This window comes from Gracilinanus agilis, chromosome 1 (genome assembly GCF_016433145.1).
Source record: "Gracilinanus agilis isolate LMUSP501 chromosome 1, AgileGrace, whole genome shotgun sequence".
Lineage (NCBI taxonomy): Eukaryota > Metazoa > Chordata > Mammalia > Didelphimorphia > Didelphidae > Gracilinanus > Gracilinanus agilis.
Genome location: NC_058130.1, coordinates 133,633,084 through 133,650,542, shown reverse-complemented (window position 1 = coordinate 133,650,542; position 17,459 = coordinate 133,633,084). Strand labels below are relative to the sequence as shown.

Genomic DNA, 17,459 nt, shown 5'->3' with positions numbered 1-17,459 from the left:
GGGAATGGCTGAACAAACTGTGGTATATGCGGGTGATGGAATACTATTGTGCTAAAAGGAATAATAAACTGGAGAAGTTCCAGGCGAACTGGAGAGACCTCCGGGAACAGATGCAGAGCGAAAGGAGCAGAGCCAGAAGAACATTGTACACAGAGACTGATATACTGTGGTAAAATTGAATGTAATGGACCTCTGTACCAGCAGCAATACAATGATCCAGGACAATTCTGAGGGATTTATGGTAAAGAAAGCTACCCACATTCAGGGGAAGGACTGCAGGAGAGGAAACATATAAGAAAAACAACTGCTTGAACGCATGGGTCGGGGTGGACATGATTGAGAGTGTGGACTCGAAACTACCACACCAATGCAACTACCAACAATTTGGAAATTGGTCTTGATCAAGGACACATGACAAAACTAGTGGAAATGCGCATCGGCCATGGGTGGGGAGGGTACAGGAGGGGGGGTTGAAGGGGAAAGGTGGAGCATGAATCATGTAACCATGTTAAAAATGAATATTAATAAATGTTAAAAAAAAATTTAGTCCCAGGCAAAAGTCCATATATGTAACCAGATTAAGAATGTAGTCCCAGAATAATACCTGAGTTATAATTTCAAATATGTGTATTGATATAGTAATTTTAAGTGTTCATGTTACCATATTAATCATGTGAGTTGCTATGTTAATCATAAGCGTATGAATCTATTTTATAATGTACTTTATACCAAACTAATTCATGTAGGAGACTTTGGGGATCAGGAGGTCATCCAAAGGTCCAGGGTTTTTTGGAGGTTCATGAGAGTTAATATATGCTTTGCCAGAATGACCTGTGAAGAAGTCCAGGTCAAAAGTGTTCTGACCTCTCCATGTCCTCCTATAAGTCTCTATTACTCACATCAAGAGTGATCTCTATAAGTCATTACCTTCACTCTATAAATCTCTTTTTACCTTTAAAAATCTGTCAATGTCAATGGTAAAGGTCTCAGGTTTTGAAATGGGAGGAAACTTTCAAACCCTGGCCATGTGATTTCTCTGTCAAAATAAAATCCTAGAATCTAATTTTTATGCCTTCTTTACCCAGAGGCATCTTCCATAATAAAAAATAACAATTTTATTTTTACACCTTCTTATGGTTCTTATAGTAGATCAAATTGTCAGTTCTGACCTTTTCCCTGAGAATAGTTTGGAATTCCTTTAGTTTTTTAAATATCCACTTTTTTCCTTCTACAATTATGCTCAGCTTTGTTGAGTATGTTATTCTTTATTATAAAACCAACTCCTTTGCTATTCAAAATATTGTATTCTGTACCCTTCATTCTTTTAATGTGAAAGCTGCTAAGTGTGGTATCCTGTCTGTAGCTCCACAGTATTTAAATTGTTTTTCTTGTTGTTTGCAATAGTTTCTCCTTAATCTGGAAGTTATGGAATTTAGCAATAACATATCTATGAGTTTGGATCTTGGGATCACTTTCCAGTGGTTATCAATAGATTCTTTTGATTTCTATTTTGCCTCTGGTTCTAAAACTATGGGAAATTTTCCTTAATAATTTCTTGCAGTATAGTATCTAAACTCTTTTTTTGATAATTGTTTTCCAGTATCCCAACAATTCTTATACTGTCTTTCCTTGATCTGTTTCCTAGGTCAGTTTGAAAAAAATGTTTCATATTCTCTATTTTTTCATTGTTTTGATTTTGCTTTCTTATTTTTCCTGCCTTAAGAAGTTCTAATTCTATTATGTGCAAAGGGCTTGCCCTTTGATCCAGCCATACCACTGCTGGGTTTGTACCCCAAAGAGATAATAGGGAAAAATACTTATACAAAAATATTTATAGCCACACTCTTTGTGTAGCAAATAATTGAAAAATGAGGGGGTGTGTCCATTGGTTGGGGAATGGCTGAACAAATTGTGGTATCTGATGGGGATGGAATATTATTGTGCTGAAAGGAATGATGAACTGAAGGACTTCTATGTGAACTGGAAAATCCTCCATGAATTGATGCAGAGCAAAAGGAGCAGAACCAGGAGAACATTACACAAAGATGGATAAATTGTGGTGCAATTGAATATAATAGACTTTTCTACTAGCAGCAGTGCAATGATCCAGGACAATTCTGAGGAACTTATAAGAAAGAACACTATTCACATCCAGAGAAAGAACTGTGGGAGCAGAAACACAGAAGAAAAACATATTATTGATCATGTAGTATGATGGGAATATGATTAGGGTTTTGATGTTAAAAGATCACTCTACTGCAAATACGAATGACATGGAAATGGGTTTTGAACAATAATACACGTATAACCCAGTGGAATTGCTTATCAGCTCTGGGAGGGAGGAGGGCAAGGAGAGGAAAAGAACATGAATTGTATAACCATGGAAAATATTCTAAATAAAAAAAGTTCCAATTCTAGTCATTAATGAGTTATTTTCTTCAATGAGTTTTTGTATCTCTTTCCAATTGGGTGATTTTCTTTCATAAATTTTCTTGAATTATTCTTTTGTTTCTAATTTTTCCTCAACCTCTTTCATTCATTTAGCTTATGAAGTCTTTTTTGAGCTCTTCTAAAACATCTTTTTGGATGTGATGATGACTTTTTTATGTTTTAGAAGTAGATGTTTTAATTTCAGTGTTCTCTGACTTTGGACTCTAGTTTTCTCTGTCCCCATAGTAGTTATCTGTTGTATTCTTTATCTTTTGCTTATTAATTTTTAAAATGTTACAAGCCAATAAGCTTAATTGTTAGCTTTATGCTAGAGTTGGATTTTTGAACTCATTCTAAAACCTTTGCATCCCTATTAATTGGGCATCTTATCATTTGCTTTCAGTGGGGTGGAGTTGGGGGTGACTTGATTGAATAAATCAGTCAACCCCATACATTTGCTGGCTGTGTGAATGGATTTTAAGGATTTCTGTATTAATACTAACATTATACATGAAAGTTATTTTGGTTCACCAGGATATATATTTGTTTAGGAGCTAATATGTGTAAAGAATAAAAGTTTCTGGGCCATAATCCCAAGTTGAAGATCTGTCTTTATATCACACACTGTGGGAGGAGAATTAAAGGTAAACAAGAGACACCTATCTTGATTATATAACTCCGAGGAGCCTATAGCGAGTATGAATCCTCATAAGAGCAAGTATCACCTTGGATCTGTCAAGGTTGTCTTCCTGTTGTCTCATTAGGACAAAAAAGTCAAGCTATGCATTCAACATTCCAAATGAACACAGCTCATCTCCTGCTTCATGAGTTACAGGTCTGCTCAATTACTTCAAAGACCTAAAATGTTATTCTTCCAGAAGAAGCTTTTAATATTGTTAATTGCTATTAAATTCTAACCTACTAATATGATTGATATTCTACTTAGTTATTATTATAATTAACATTATGAAAAGTTAATAACTTGGTCAAACTATTTCTAAAATCATAGTTGCAATTGCCTAACTAAAGGATTATATGTGATTCCTTGTTTTTGTAATCTCTGATATATAAAGAAATAAAGGCAATTTCATTTACATATGTCCCCCAAGTAGTGAATATAATTTTTAGTTTTTTGCATGTCGCATATTCATACTCCATTTTTAAAGGAGAAATGATATATTTGTGCTTTATTGGAGTATAATCCACCCAAGTGCTTTATTAGCAAATTTAAGATACCAGAATTATAAGTATTAAATTTTTCATGAAAATGTAGGGAATCTTCTCATTTATAGCTTTGATAGAGAAGGAAGACTCATGAACAGAATTTGAACAATCTTTGTAACAATACTGTGAAGTAATATATCCAAAGCAATGATTTCAACTAATAGCCATTATCCTTAAATTGTGCTTTCTTTTATAGACTGAATAAATAAGTTAAAAGAAAAGTAATATTCTGTACTTCACTATTTAAAATCACAGCAACAAAATAGAGAGCAGGCCAACATTTTTGTCTTGACAACACCAAGTTGAACTGGGACACTGTGGAACAGTGATATCAAACTCAAATAGAAATGGATCTCTGTAGGCTGAATATTGACTTAGAAAATCACAAATTAATAACATCTACTTGGGAGATATTTTTATACTTCATTAATTACTAAACATTTCCCAAGTACATTTTAATCTGGTCCAGTATAATCCTTATGCAGCAGGACCATGTACTTAATACTTCTGCAGTAGAGTAATTCTTTTTCAGTGTCAGTGTGGCAGGCAAAGTAACTATTTCTTGTTGAATTTTAGGGTCAGGTATTCAATGGCAGCATGTGTTGAGGATTTCCATGCATGATCGTTTGACCTTTGTGGAGGTGATGGCAATGCTGCTATTTGACAGTGTCTTATATAGCCTGGTGACCTGGTATGTGGAGGCCACATTCCCAGGGAAATATGGTGTACCTCAGCCTTGGAACTTCTTCATAATGGTGAGTTCTGATATTGGAATCCTTCAAATTGCCATAGTCCATTTATTTTCAAACATCATGATTCCAACTTTTCTTACGATGTCCTTAAATTAGCCAAAGCTGACATAGACAAATGGAATTTTTCCCTAAAGGAATACTTGCCTTCCTAGCTTGGAGAAGACTTAGATTTGAAGGGAATTCAACCATAGTTCTCTAGAAGAAACACTCCCTTCAGTGGGGAAGTTCTACTAGGGGTACCCAAAAGAAAAGAAAGAGAATTTTGCAAACTAGGCTCCCTTGCATGATCTCCCATGACAATAGGACTTCTAAAATTGTCTTGAGTAAATTTTATAAAGGTAGGCTGAATTACATGCTCAGAGTAAAATTAGTTTATTAACAATGACATGTATAATTACTAACCAAGTGGGTCAGACTGTCCACCTCACCTTACTGGTCAGTAAAGCCAGTGACTCTAATGAGGAGGGGTCCCTCTTTATTAAAAAACAAACAAGAAAAAAAAGAGTCTTGGTAGTCATACTAATGGCTATACTAAGAAAGATGAGCTGACATTTAGATAAGGTTATTCACAGCCCTCCCTGACAATTAAGGAATGTTAATTGTTTTATGAGACCCACCTGTTTCTTGTAATCTTTACTAGGGGATCAAAACTACCAGACTTGCTATCTCCTTGGAAGAGATAAAAATCTCCCCTAATTATAAAAGGACAAGAAAGGACAGACAACATATCTTTTGGGGGTGTTGTCCCCAAACTTGTGGGGCTTAAAAATAACAAATAAATATCCTGAAAATATCCCAGCATATATTAACACGAGAGATAACTCTTCTTTTAATTATACCTGAGCTATATAGCCTTGAGCTCAACTAAAGGACATAGAAAGATGACTTGAGACATACACAGATTCAGTTGTAAAAATCAACACAGCAAAAAGACAATTACATTATAGGATCAATATAGTAGAAATTTGAGGCAATAGTTGATCTTTTTTGGTCCTATAATTAATCTTCTATTCAAACTTGAGTATAGCTCTTGAGCAGACAAGCTTGCTAATGGAAGCTGCACTTCATATCATATAGTCCCTCAATAGAGTATATATATATATACATATATATATATATACACATACTCTATCTTCTGAAATTCTTCCCCTAATTTTTACCTTTTCCTGTCTTCTCTAGAAATAGGCTTGTTCTTTGAACCCATTCTTCCTTCCCAAAGATAGGATGGATTCTCTAAGGGGAGAATGGCATATGTTCTATATTTTTTGCTTAGCATTGTTGCAACTAAAATCTGTGATGAAGAGAAACTGAAGAACAAAGTTCTGAGCATGACCAGTTTATTAGCAAAGCTAGCAGTTGCCAATTAAATTAAATACCAAGCCCCTCAGAGGACAAATGTATTTGACTATCAGAGAAACTTTTTATACAAATGGTTACATGAAGTACAGTGATGTGACTGGTGTATAACAAAGGTAAAGGGTGGGTTATACATTTTGCTTAATCATGCTGACTTGCAAGAAGGGGTCTCCAGAGTCCATAGCAATGGGGAAAACAACAGAATTGAACAACATCTGCTGGAATGTCCTGTGCCAGATAGCACTCAATACCAGAAATACCTAGTTTTAGGCAAAACATATCCTGACATTCTATTTATAATTCTTATCTTCCTCATGAGACAGGACCAATGTTTAGCCCTTAAAATTAGGGAACCTAAACTGTAAGTTCTACTACTAAGTACCTATATAAGTATACTATATAAGTAAATCCAAATCTGATCCAAAGATATTAATAATCAATTATTAAAACTTTAAACTATTAATCAATAATCTAAATTTCATGTTACATACTTTGATTCTATAGAGCCATCTCCATTGAATCACCAGCTGTAAACCAAACTGATATGTTCAGACATTTTCAGCAGGCACTGCAAAACAAGAACTACAGGTTTTACCATTTTATACAAGGCCAGCCATGAAAGGTTTAATTGTTATTACTGGTGCTGGTTGACTGTTACAAATGGCCTAGCAAAAAGTGATGTCTCTCATGCCTTCTTCAAGTGCATGTCATGATAGTTGGGAATGGCTTGGGAATTCTTTGGTACTATAGTTTTTATACCTATGGCTGGCATATTGACAAAAATCCTTTGGGAACAGTCTTTTGGCAAGTTAGCCTTACAGAAGAAATGGCACATGAAAAAAGTTTCCTCTTTTAGTCCTGCCCTTTCTTCTTTCACTATTTCCTTCTACACCAGTGTTTTGCTTTTAATCAGTTCCCCTATTCCCCATCCTTATTTTACTTCCTTTTCTCCTCCCTCCATTCTTATTCCCCTCTTATTTTTCTTTAGGGTCTTTTTAAGCTACTCTACACACTCCTCCTCCCTAGTATTGCTTCCCTCCCCACCCTTCTCCTTCTCTATATGACACAAATTAATCCTCTGTCCTAATGCATCTGATTATTCTTCCCTCTTTAATTTCAATTAACTTAATTTCAATTAAGAATTAAGTATTTCCTTTCTCCAACCTGTTTACCCTTCCAGTGTATTGGTCTTCTGCTCTGTTTCCCCCCACTCCCTTCTTTATGAAATATAAATTTACCCCATTTTGTTTCTTTTCCCATTTCTTTTAATATTATCTTTTTTTACCTGTAGTTTTATATATAATACATATATATTTATACATGAATATGTATCTTGACATTTCATCCTATATAGTTTGTCACTGTTGCCTCTAAGTATACTTCTTCTAGCTACCCTGATGATAATAACAATTTTTAAGAGTTGCCAGTATCATCTTTTCTCATAGGAATACAAATCATTTGAACTTATTGGGTCCCTTAAGAAATTTTTTGGTTTCCCCCCCCCCCTCTCTTAATTACCTTTTGGTGATTCTCTTGACTTCTGTGTTTGGGCATCAAATTCTCTGTTTAAGCCCAGTCTTTTCTTTATGAATGCTTGGAAATCTTCTATTTTATTAAATGACCATACTTTCCCCTGCAAGAATACAGTTAGTTTTGCTGGATATTTGATTCTTGGTTGTAGACCCAGTTCCCTTGCTTTCTGGAATATATTCCAAGCCTTCTGGTCTTTCAATGTAGATGCAGCCAGATCCTGTGTTATCCTAACTGTGGCTCCCTGGTATCTGGATGACTTCTTCTTAGCAGCTTGTAATATTTTTCCCTTGGTCTGGTAGTTCTTGAATTTGGCTATAACATTCCTGGGCATTGTCAATTGGGAATTAAATGTAGGAGGTGATCTGTGGATTCTTTCAATCTCCACTTTTCCCTCTTGTTTGAGAATGTCAGGGCAGTTTTCTTGGATAATTTCCTTTAGGATGAAGTCTAGGCTTTTCCTTTTGTCAGGATCTTCCAGTAGTCCACTAATTCTTAAATTGTCTCTCCTTGATCTGTTTTCAAGATCTGTCATTTTGTCTATGAGATGTTTCATATTTTTCTCAATTTTTTCATTCTTTTGATTTTGTTTTACAGATTCTTGCTGTCTTGTGAAGTCATTTGCTTCTAGTTGTTGGATTCTAACTTTTAAAGACTGGATTTCATCCTTGGCTTTTTGGTCATCCTTCTGGTCTGATTTTCTTTGTAGGTCATCTTTCACCTTCTTTGCTTCATTTTCAAGCTGGTCAATTTTAGCTTTCAAGACACTATTTTCTTGTTTTAGTCCATGTATTTCCTTTTTCCAATTGTCTTCAGCCTCTCTTGATTTTTTTTTGAGTTCTTGAATTAATTGAATTTTAAGTTCTTGAGTTAATTGAATTTTGAGATCTTCCAAAGCCTGTGTCCAGTTTGCTGGAGTTTCTTTGGTTTTGCTTGGAGTTCCTTGATTTTCTTTTATTTCATTTGCTCTTTGTTCACTTCCTGAAAAGAAGCTGTCAATTGTAATTTCTTTTTTCTTTTTCTGTTGTTTACTTATATTTTTTCTTTCTTTCCCCCCTGTAATCTTGCTCCTCTGATTATTTGCTGGATCTGTGGGTTTGGGCTATTCTGTCCTGAAGGGGCTTCTTCTCCGCTCTGCTGATTGATTGGGTTAGGCTGATGGTTTTAATGAGCCCTGAGGTTAAATCTTTCCCAGCTGGCAGCAGAAGCTGAAGGTGTAGGTGCTTACAGCTACTTTCAGTGCAGTCTATGGGGGAAGGGTGTTGGAGCATCTCTGCCCTCTGAAGACTTCTTATCTGCCCTATTGATAAAATTAAGCCACTGCATAGTTGATCTGCAGAGCTGGATGTACCCTGAGGCCAAAACCCTGAGAAGGGGGGTGGGACAAGATGGAGTGTTTTGGCTGTGACTAGGCTTCCCTCTCTGTGCTTCTCCAGCTGCCTCCCTGCCATCTGTGTTAAACAGCCTGAGCCTGGCACACCTGTGCCAGCAAGCACTCCCTCTGGACTAGCTCCCTTGCCCGCCCAGAGATTTCAGAAACCACTAGAGATTCAACACAATAGGTGGGGGAGGAGGCCTGGGATCTTCCTTCTTCCTTTCCCTTAAACCTGACAGTTCAAGAATTTAGACTTTTTTTTATATACCTTTTAAGTTGAGTTCAGCAGGAGGATCCCCCAGCTCTGTCCTGTTGTTAGATTTGGTTTTCTGTCCCTTTGAAGCACTTTGTTTTTGATTAATGTGGTAGGATTTTCAGAGGTCTGGAGTTTTGCTGTGTATAAGCTGCCATCTTTCCAGAATTCTCATTTGTATTTGAGAGCCAATGTTGTGCACACACATATCTTATTGATCTTCAAAATTGTGTGCGCCATTTAATTTTTTAAAAATTCATATTTATTTTCATTCATATATTCATTTTTGCTCACTTTATATAAATCTGATTCTAATTCATTCCCCCCAGGAGGATATTATGATTATATTAATAGAATGGTACTATAGTATTGTTCTCCTATAAACTAAATGCCCTATCAATTTATAAGGTTCATGGTCTCCATTATTTGTAATTCATATGATAATTCAAAATTGTTGCTTACTATACTAGGATTATACTAATATATATTATTCAGTCAAAAGTCACCAATAGGATTTATTGCTTATGTTTATTACAACGAAGAAATGAGGCATCAGTTTACACTTGTCTTTATTAATGAAATTTGTAATGTGGAGAAAAAGGGAGGTACACAGTAGTGCCAATATTGTTCCTTAGTTCTGTTCGATTTCAGATATGAGTCATAGTCAATAGCTAATCACATAGAAGAGTTTATCATGAAGTGGCTCAGCTATATTTATGTGGAAAAATTTCTTTTATGGGAGTCAAGAAAGTTTTACCTTAATTTTCCTAATTTTGGCCCCCATAACTTTTCCCTCCATAGACAGACATCGAAACTGCAAGAGCACATGGTATTTCCCTTGAATGATTGACTAGTGAGAAGTCCTTATGAGAAGTCAGACACTTGTGCCTGAAATTAAAACTTAGAATATTTATTATTCCATTAAATAAAAGCAGATTAAAGTCCCAAGCCCTCAAAGAGCAAAATTTTACCAAGTACAGCTTAGAGCTAATATTGTTATTTTTCTTATGTCCGTTTTCTCATATAATTGTCATGTCATCTTATTGAACTTTCATATAAGAATAATTATATTCTGGATTTTTATTCATAAATAGTGAATACCATTTCACACATATGGTGAATAGTTGAGTTATATACTAATTATTAACAGATACAACTTAATGATTTTCTAAATGACCTTAAGTGAAACACTACTTAAAGTTGATTTAGAGTTGTGTTATGTGATTGTGATGAAATACTATTGGAAAAAATCTGTAAAGAATTACATGGACTGATGTAAAGTGAAGTGAACAAAACCAAAAGAACATTGTACATAATGACAACAATATTTTTGATGATCAATTATGAATGACTTAGTTATTCTCAGCAATATGATGCAATCCCAGAAACTTGGATGAAATGAAAAATGCCATATATCTTCTGAGAAAGAACTGATAGAATCTGAATGCAGACTGAAACATACTATATTTAGCTTTCTCTACTCTTTTTTTTGTTTTAGATCTCTTCCACAAAATGACTAATATGGAAAAATGTTTTACATGATAGCACGTGTAAAATCTATTTTAGATTACTTATCATCTTAGGGAGCAGGGAAGGATGGGAGAGAGGGAATTTGGGAAGGAGGGGGATAATTTGGAACTCAGAATTTTTTAAAATGTTAAAAGTAGTTTTTACATGTAATTTGGGAAAATAAAATATTTTAAAAAGAACAGAAGAAGAAAATGAAGTTAAGTTGCAAATTTTTCTATTTTAGCAGGTAGAGTTCCTCATACTGTGCTACTACAGTTTTATACCATACTGTCAGCAAAAGCTTTCAGAGCTCTCAGTCCACAGGTAGTATGTGTGAAAGGGAATTCTGGGTTCTCTATGAGTTCACACCTTACTTGATGCTAGGTGAGAACAAGCCAGAAATTTAAGAGTTGAGGAGCTCACAAACCACTTAGTGAGTTCACACCTTACTTGAGAACAAGCCAGAAACTTAAGAGTTCATACACTTAGAAAAGTGTGGTTCCAAAAGTGAGAACTCAGACAATTTGGAAACTGTGATTGGCCCTTGTGAAAAGGAGCAGGAATAGGAAACAACCATGAAAGTCATGAAAATCACTGAGCAGTCAGTCTAGTGAAGAAGTCTGGTGAAGGAGGTCTGGTGAAAGATTGTAGTAGAGAGTCATTCCAAGAAAGAAGTTGGATTCAAGAAGAAAGTTGGCTCAAAGAAGATAGTTGGCCTCAGGAGCCACCTTCAACTTCAGTCATTGTCTTGGATGAGTGGATAGATAGCTGATTTTCCCTTCCTGTCTTCTAGAGATAGTTTAATTCTGATTGAAGGTTAACAAGTCCTGGCTGAGCCAAGCACTGGAACAATATTTAGTTAGATAGGTTAATGTCTTTTCTACCCTTTTTTACTTTCACTCTTTCTATCTCTTTTATAAATAAAAGATTTGTAATTTTCATATATTTAGCCAAACTACTAATTTTAACACTTACATATGGAAGTTGGACACATTGTCTTAAGGAGATTAAGGCCCTTTGCTGGCACTGGGGGCAAGACTGTCGCATTGCTCATATTTGGGCCATACTCTTGGATCAAAGTCCCAGGGTGAGGAGGAACACTAACACATCAGCACTTGCCACAGGGGAACTGGTCACAGCTCTGGGAGGTGAGGTTGGGGGGAAGAATGCAGAGTACAGGCCAGCAAAGTAGTAAATACTCCTTTTCTTAGGCTTTAACACCTTAGAAGAACTGAATATTTACAAAACTCCAGGACTAGTTCTGAAAACAGCTGCACAAAAAAACCTAAAGCTTAGAATAGTGCCCCTTACAAACCCAGGAACAGAGCCCTACTTTAACTGCTCTTAAAATTAAAAGTGGAGAAATAGGATAGGAAAATAAACAAATAGCAAGAAAAGAAACTGGCCAAAGAAAATTATTTTGGTGACAGAGAATATCAAAATACAAACTCAGGAGAAGACAATGAAGTCAAAACTGTACCATTCAGTTCCTCAAAGAAAAATCTAACTTGGTCTAAGGCCCAAAAACAATTCCTGGAAAATCTCAAAAAGGATTTCAACAAATAAGAGAGGCAGAAAATAATTTGGAAAAGAAATGAGAGTGATGCAAGAAAATAATGAAAAAAGAATCAACAGTTTGGTAAAGGAAGTACAAAAAACACTAAAGAGAAGAACTCCTTAAAAATCAAAATTGACTAAATGGAAAATGAGGTACAAAGGCTAACTAAAGAAAATATTTTTTTAAATTAGAATTACCCAAGTGGAAGCTGATCACTCCAGAAGATATTAAGAAACAAACAAAATCAAAAGAATGAAAAAAATAGAAGAAAATATGAAATATCTCATTGATTAACAACTGACCTAGAAAATAGATAGATCCAGAAGAGCTTAAGAATTGTTGGACTATCAAAAAGCCATCATGAAAAAAAACCCAGCTTAAATACCATCTTTTAAGAAATTGTCAAGGAAAATTGCCTTAATATTCTGGAAGCAGAGGATAAAATAGAAATGGAAAGAATCATCTCCTGAAAGAGATCCCAAAATGAAAACTCTCAGGAATATTAGAACCAAGTTCCAGAGCTCCCAGGTGAAAGAGAAAATATAGCAAGCAGTCAGAAGAAACAATTCAAATTTCATGGAGTCACAATAAGAATAACAAGATTTAGCAACTTCTACATTCAGAAGTTCTGGTATATGGTATTCTGTGAGGTAAAGGAACTAGGACTACATCTAAAAATCATATACTCAGCAAAAGTGGATATAATCCTTTAGAGAGAAAAATGGGTATTCAATGAAATAGAGACTTTTCAAGAATTCCTGCTGAAAAGTCAGAGCTGAGTAGAAAATTTGACTCTCAAATACAAGAATCAAGAGAAGTTTAGAAAGGTAAACAGGAAAGAAAGATCATAAGGGATTCAATAATTTTAAACTGTTTACATTACTACATGAGAAAGTGGTACCTCTATAAAAATTGACCACACAAAATGGATAAAATTGGAACATTAATGCACTGCTGGTGGAGTTGTGAACTGTCCCAACCATTCTGGAGAATGATTTTTTAACTATACCCAAAGAGTTTTTAAACCATACATACCCTTTGACCCAGCAATACCACTATTATAACCCAAGATATTTTTGAAAAGAGGAAAGGACTTGTTTATACAAAAATATTTATAGCAACTCTCTTTGTGGTAGAGTCTCAATACAGGCTGAAACATAAATATATTTCACTTTATTTCTTAATTTTTATTTTGTTTGTTTGAATTCTCTTTCACAAAATGACTAATATGGATAGATGTCTTATATTATTATCATATTATATTACTATTATACATGTAGATTCTATAACAGATTGCTTGCCATCTCAGGAAGGGGGTAGAGAAGGGAGAGAAGTAGGGCAAAATTTGGCTCAAATTAAAAAAAAACTAAGGATAAAAAGTTATTTCATGTAATTGAGGAAAAAAAATAAAAATTTTTAAATTGACCATATTTTAGGGTACAAAACATTATAGTTAAATATAGTAAAGCAGAAATATTCCTTTCAGACCATAATGCAATAAAAATTGTATGTAGTAAAAATTAACTGGAGATCAAATAACCTAATCTTTAAGAATGAGTGGGTTAAAGAACAAGTTATAGAAACAATAAACAATTTTATTAAACAGATTGATAATAATGGAGCAACATACCAAAATCTATGGGAATAGCAAAAAGCAGTAATTAGGGAAAATTTATATATCTAAATGCTTATATATCAATAAAATAGAGAAAGAAAAAAAAAACGAATTAGAAACACAATTTAAAAAACTAGAAAAAGAACAAATTAAAAATCCCCAAGTAAATACCAAATTGGAAATCCTAAAAATCAAAGGTAAGATCCATAAAATTGAATGTTGAGAAAATCATTGAATTAATAAATAAAAGTAGTAGTTCATTTTATGAAAAAACCAACAAAATAGATAAACCATTAGTTAATAGGAGTTTTTAAAAGAGAGAACAACTTGTGATATATGGTTGTAGTGGAATACTATTGTGCTATAAGAAATTATAAGTAGGATGCTCCTAGAAAAATCTGGAAAAACTTACATGAATTGATATAAGATGAAATGAGTAAAACCAGGAGAACATTATACACAGTAACAGCAATATTGCACAATGATCAATTGTAAATGCCTTTACTGTTCTCAGCAATGCAATGATCCAAGACAATTCCAAAGGACTTAGGATGAAAAATGTTATCCACCTCCAGAGAAAGAGCTGATGAAGGCTTAATGCAGATCGAAGCATGCTTTTTAAAACTTTCTTCATTTTTCTTGTGTTTCTTTTTGTGATCTGTTTTCTTCTACAACATAATATGGAAAATGTGGGAGGGGTAGAAATCTGTCCACTTTACAGAGAAAGAACTGATGGAATCTGAATGCAAATTAAAGCATACTAATTTTTCACTATATTTTCTTCTTTTTCTATGAAGAAATTTTGATATGTCTTCTTCCACAATATAACTAATACTGAAATATTTTTTGCATGATTGCACATGTATAATCTATATCAAATTCCTTATTGTCTCAGGAATGAGGGAACGGAGAGAATTTGTAACTTATTATAAGAAAAACAAATGTCAAAGTGTTTGTAAGGCTGTCAGATGTTTTGTAATTCATTCATTAGATAGAGACATTTTTGATACAATGGTTTCTCATATTTCACGATATAAGAAAGATTTTAGATAGAAACAAGAACACACACAATTCCATGTATTTAACTCTTATTGCCAATTAGGTGATATTAATTCAGTCAAATCCATTTTTAAATGATCAGTTCTTAGAAAATCATTTACCTTATTATCCTGGCTTTTCATAATAGTCATGCATTAATAGTTTATATCAGTGGTTCCCAAACTTTTTTGGCCTACCACCCCCTTTCCAGAAAAAATATTACTTAGCCCCCTGGAAATTAATTTTTAAAAATTTTAATAGCAATTAATAGTAAAGATAAATGCACCTGTGGCCATCACCACTCTCCTGAATCGTTGTAGCGTCCACCGGGGGCGGTAGAACCCAATTTGGGAATCACTGGTTTATATAGTGATTACCACATGCTAGACTTTTTTTTTTATTGGTTTGTAAATCTTAAAGAGTTTCAGAGCCATGCCTTCTGTAGTCCTTTAAAGTGTTTAGTTTTCCATTATAATTTAAAATTTTGAAATGGAACAACAAATTTGTTAATTTTAAATGCCAATCAGAAAAGGCATTTTTTAAGTGTTAGAGTATTTTGTCCAATTGAATTACTATAATGTCTGAATAATTACCATGCTCATCCTTTGTACAAGTAAATCATTGTGTTAAGCACTTCACAATTGTGTGCTTCTCCCAACAAACATAGGAGGTAGGTGCAAATATTTTATGTTTTTGCTTCAGAACAAAAAATTCAATCAAATCAATTCTTGATTTAAAATTACTACTGGCAATATATAATTCTCATTTCCTCCAAGGATCCACTATTTTTGGTTGGCTTGTGTTCCAAAAATTCATGGTGGCATTCTCAAACTGTTCATTTCTTTGTCACCCAAAGAGCCAAATCAATTCTTTTTATTCTCCTGATTTAACTCTATAAATGTACCTTAAGAGAGCATATAAAGGACATCTTTTATTATTGGAGATTATTTTTTTTACTTTACTTTAATTACTGGAGAAAATATAAGATTACTTATATCTTTTTAGATATAACTCAGGCAGGAAAAGCTATTTACTATATTTTTTTACAAAAGTCCTTTAGCATAACTATTTAAATCATACCAAAAAAAATTTTTAAAAATCAGTTAATTATATATTTGTTAAATTTACACATAACCCTTTAAAGTCTTAAGAAATTTCTTTTGTAATCTTAAATTGGTTAGGGAAAGGAGGCATGCAGTACTTATCAAAAAGGAATTTTTAAAAAACTTCCTCAAATCTTATCAAAACCCTTCCTCAAATCTCTTTTCTCAAAATTCTAAATCCTTTACATTCAAACCCCTCTATTCATATTGTGTCAGTGCAAATAGCTTCCAACTTTCCTTTAATTCTCTACCTAGTTTTCTCTTATCCCTACTTGCTTAAAACTTTCTTCCATTTCTTTTTATATCACTCCAGAGGACTTGGATTAAAGTCCTTCAAAACTGGTCCTTTTGTGGTAGCTCTGTGGCTTAGTGCATAGAGAGGCAGGCCTAGATGATGAGATGTCCTGGTTCAAATCTGGCCTCAGACTCTTCCTACCTGTGTGATCCTGGACAAGTCACTTAACCTCAATTGCCAAGTCCGTACTACTCCTCTGCCTTGGAAACAATACTTAGTATTGATTTTTTTTAAAACTGGTAAAGCCCAGGGAGAGCTTTTTTTTACTTTTAAAATTTTTTACAAGTTACATGTAATACCAAATTTTCACAGAAGTTTTCTGAAATTATAGGATCTAAATTGTCTCCTTCCCTCCCTGCTCCTGGAGCTGGCAAGCAGTTTGATTTGGGTTATACATGTGTTATCATGCAAAACACACTGCTACAGTGTTCACTTTTGTAAGAGGATAATTATATAAAACCAAAACCCCCAAACGAAAACCAAATAAACCAAAGTGAAAAATTGTATGCTTTGATCTGTATCCTGACTCCAAAAGTTTTTTCTGTGGATGAGGAGAGCATTCCTTGTCGTAAGACCCTGAGAATCGTCCTGGATCATTGTATTTCTAAGAGTAGCTAAGTTAAAGAGTTGATCATTACACAATATTGCTGTGTACAATGTTCTCCTGGTTCTGCTTCTTTCACTCTGCATCAGTTCATATAGGTCTTTCCAGCTCTTTCTGAGATCATCCTGTTCATCTTTTTTTTTAATTTAAACATTTATTAATATTCATTTTTAACATGGTTACATGATTCATGCTCCACCTTTCCCCTTCACCCCCCGCACTCCCCACACCTATGACTGATGCACATTTCCACTGGTTTTGTCATGTGTCCTTGATCAAGACCTATTTCCAAATTGTTGGTAGTTGCATTGGTGTGGTAGTTTCGAGTCCACATCCTCAATCATGTCCACCCCAACCCATGCGTTCAAGCAGTTGTTTTTCTTATATGTTTCCTCTCCTTCAGGCCTTCCTCTGAATGTGGGTAGCGTTCTTTACCATAAATCCCTCAGAATTGTCCTGGGTCATTGTATTGCTGCTGATACAGAAGTCCATTACATTCGATTTTACCATAGTATATCAGTCTCTGTGTATAGAGTTCTTCTGGCTCTGCTCCTTTCACTCTGCATCACTTCCTGGAGGTCTTTCCAGTTCATCTGGAATTCCTTCAGTTTATTATTCCTTTTAGCACAATAGTATTCCATCACCCGCATATACCACAGTTTGTTCAGCCATTCCCAATTGAAGGACATACCCTCATTTTCCAGTTTTTTGCCACTACAAAAAGCGCAGCTATAAATATTTTCGTACAAGTCTGTTTATCTATGATCTCTTTGGGGTACAAACCCAGCAATGGTATGGCTGGATCAAAGGGCAGGAA

The 17,459-nt window shown here is 34.4% G+C and overlaps 1 protein-coding gene across 1 annotated transcript in view; it reads left to right on the top strand.

Moving 5' to 3' along the window:
- The window catches only part of LOC123248576 (phospholipid-transporting ATPase ABCA3-like), a gene marked incomplete at its 5' end in the record, with an annotated part of 354,036 nt that overhangs the window by 141,701 nt on the left and 194,876 nt on the right, over positions 1–17,459 (top strand). Inside the window, one exon of the mRNA XM_044677403.1 lies at positions 4,231–4,409. Within this exon, the coding sequence (XP_044533338.1) occupies positions 4,231–4,409 (179 nt within the window). The remainder of the gene's footprint in view (positions 1–4,230; positions 4,410–17,459) is intronic.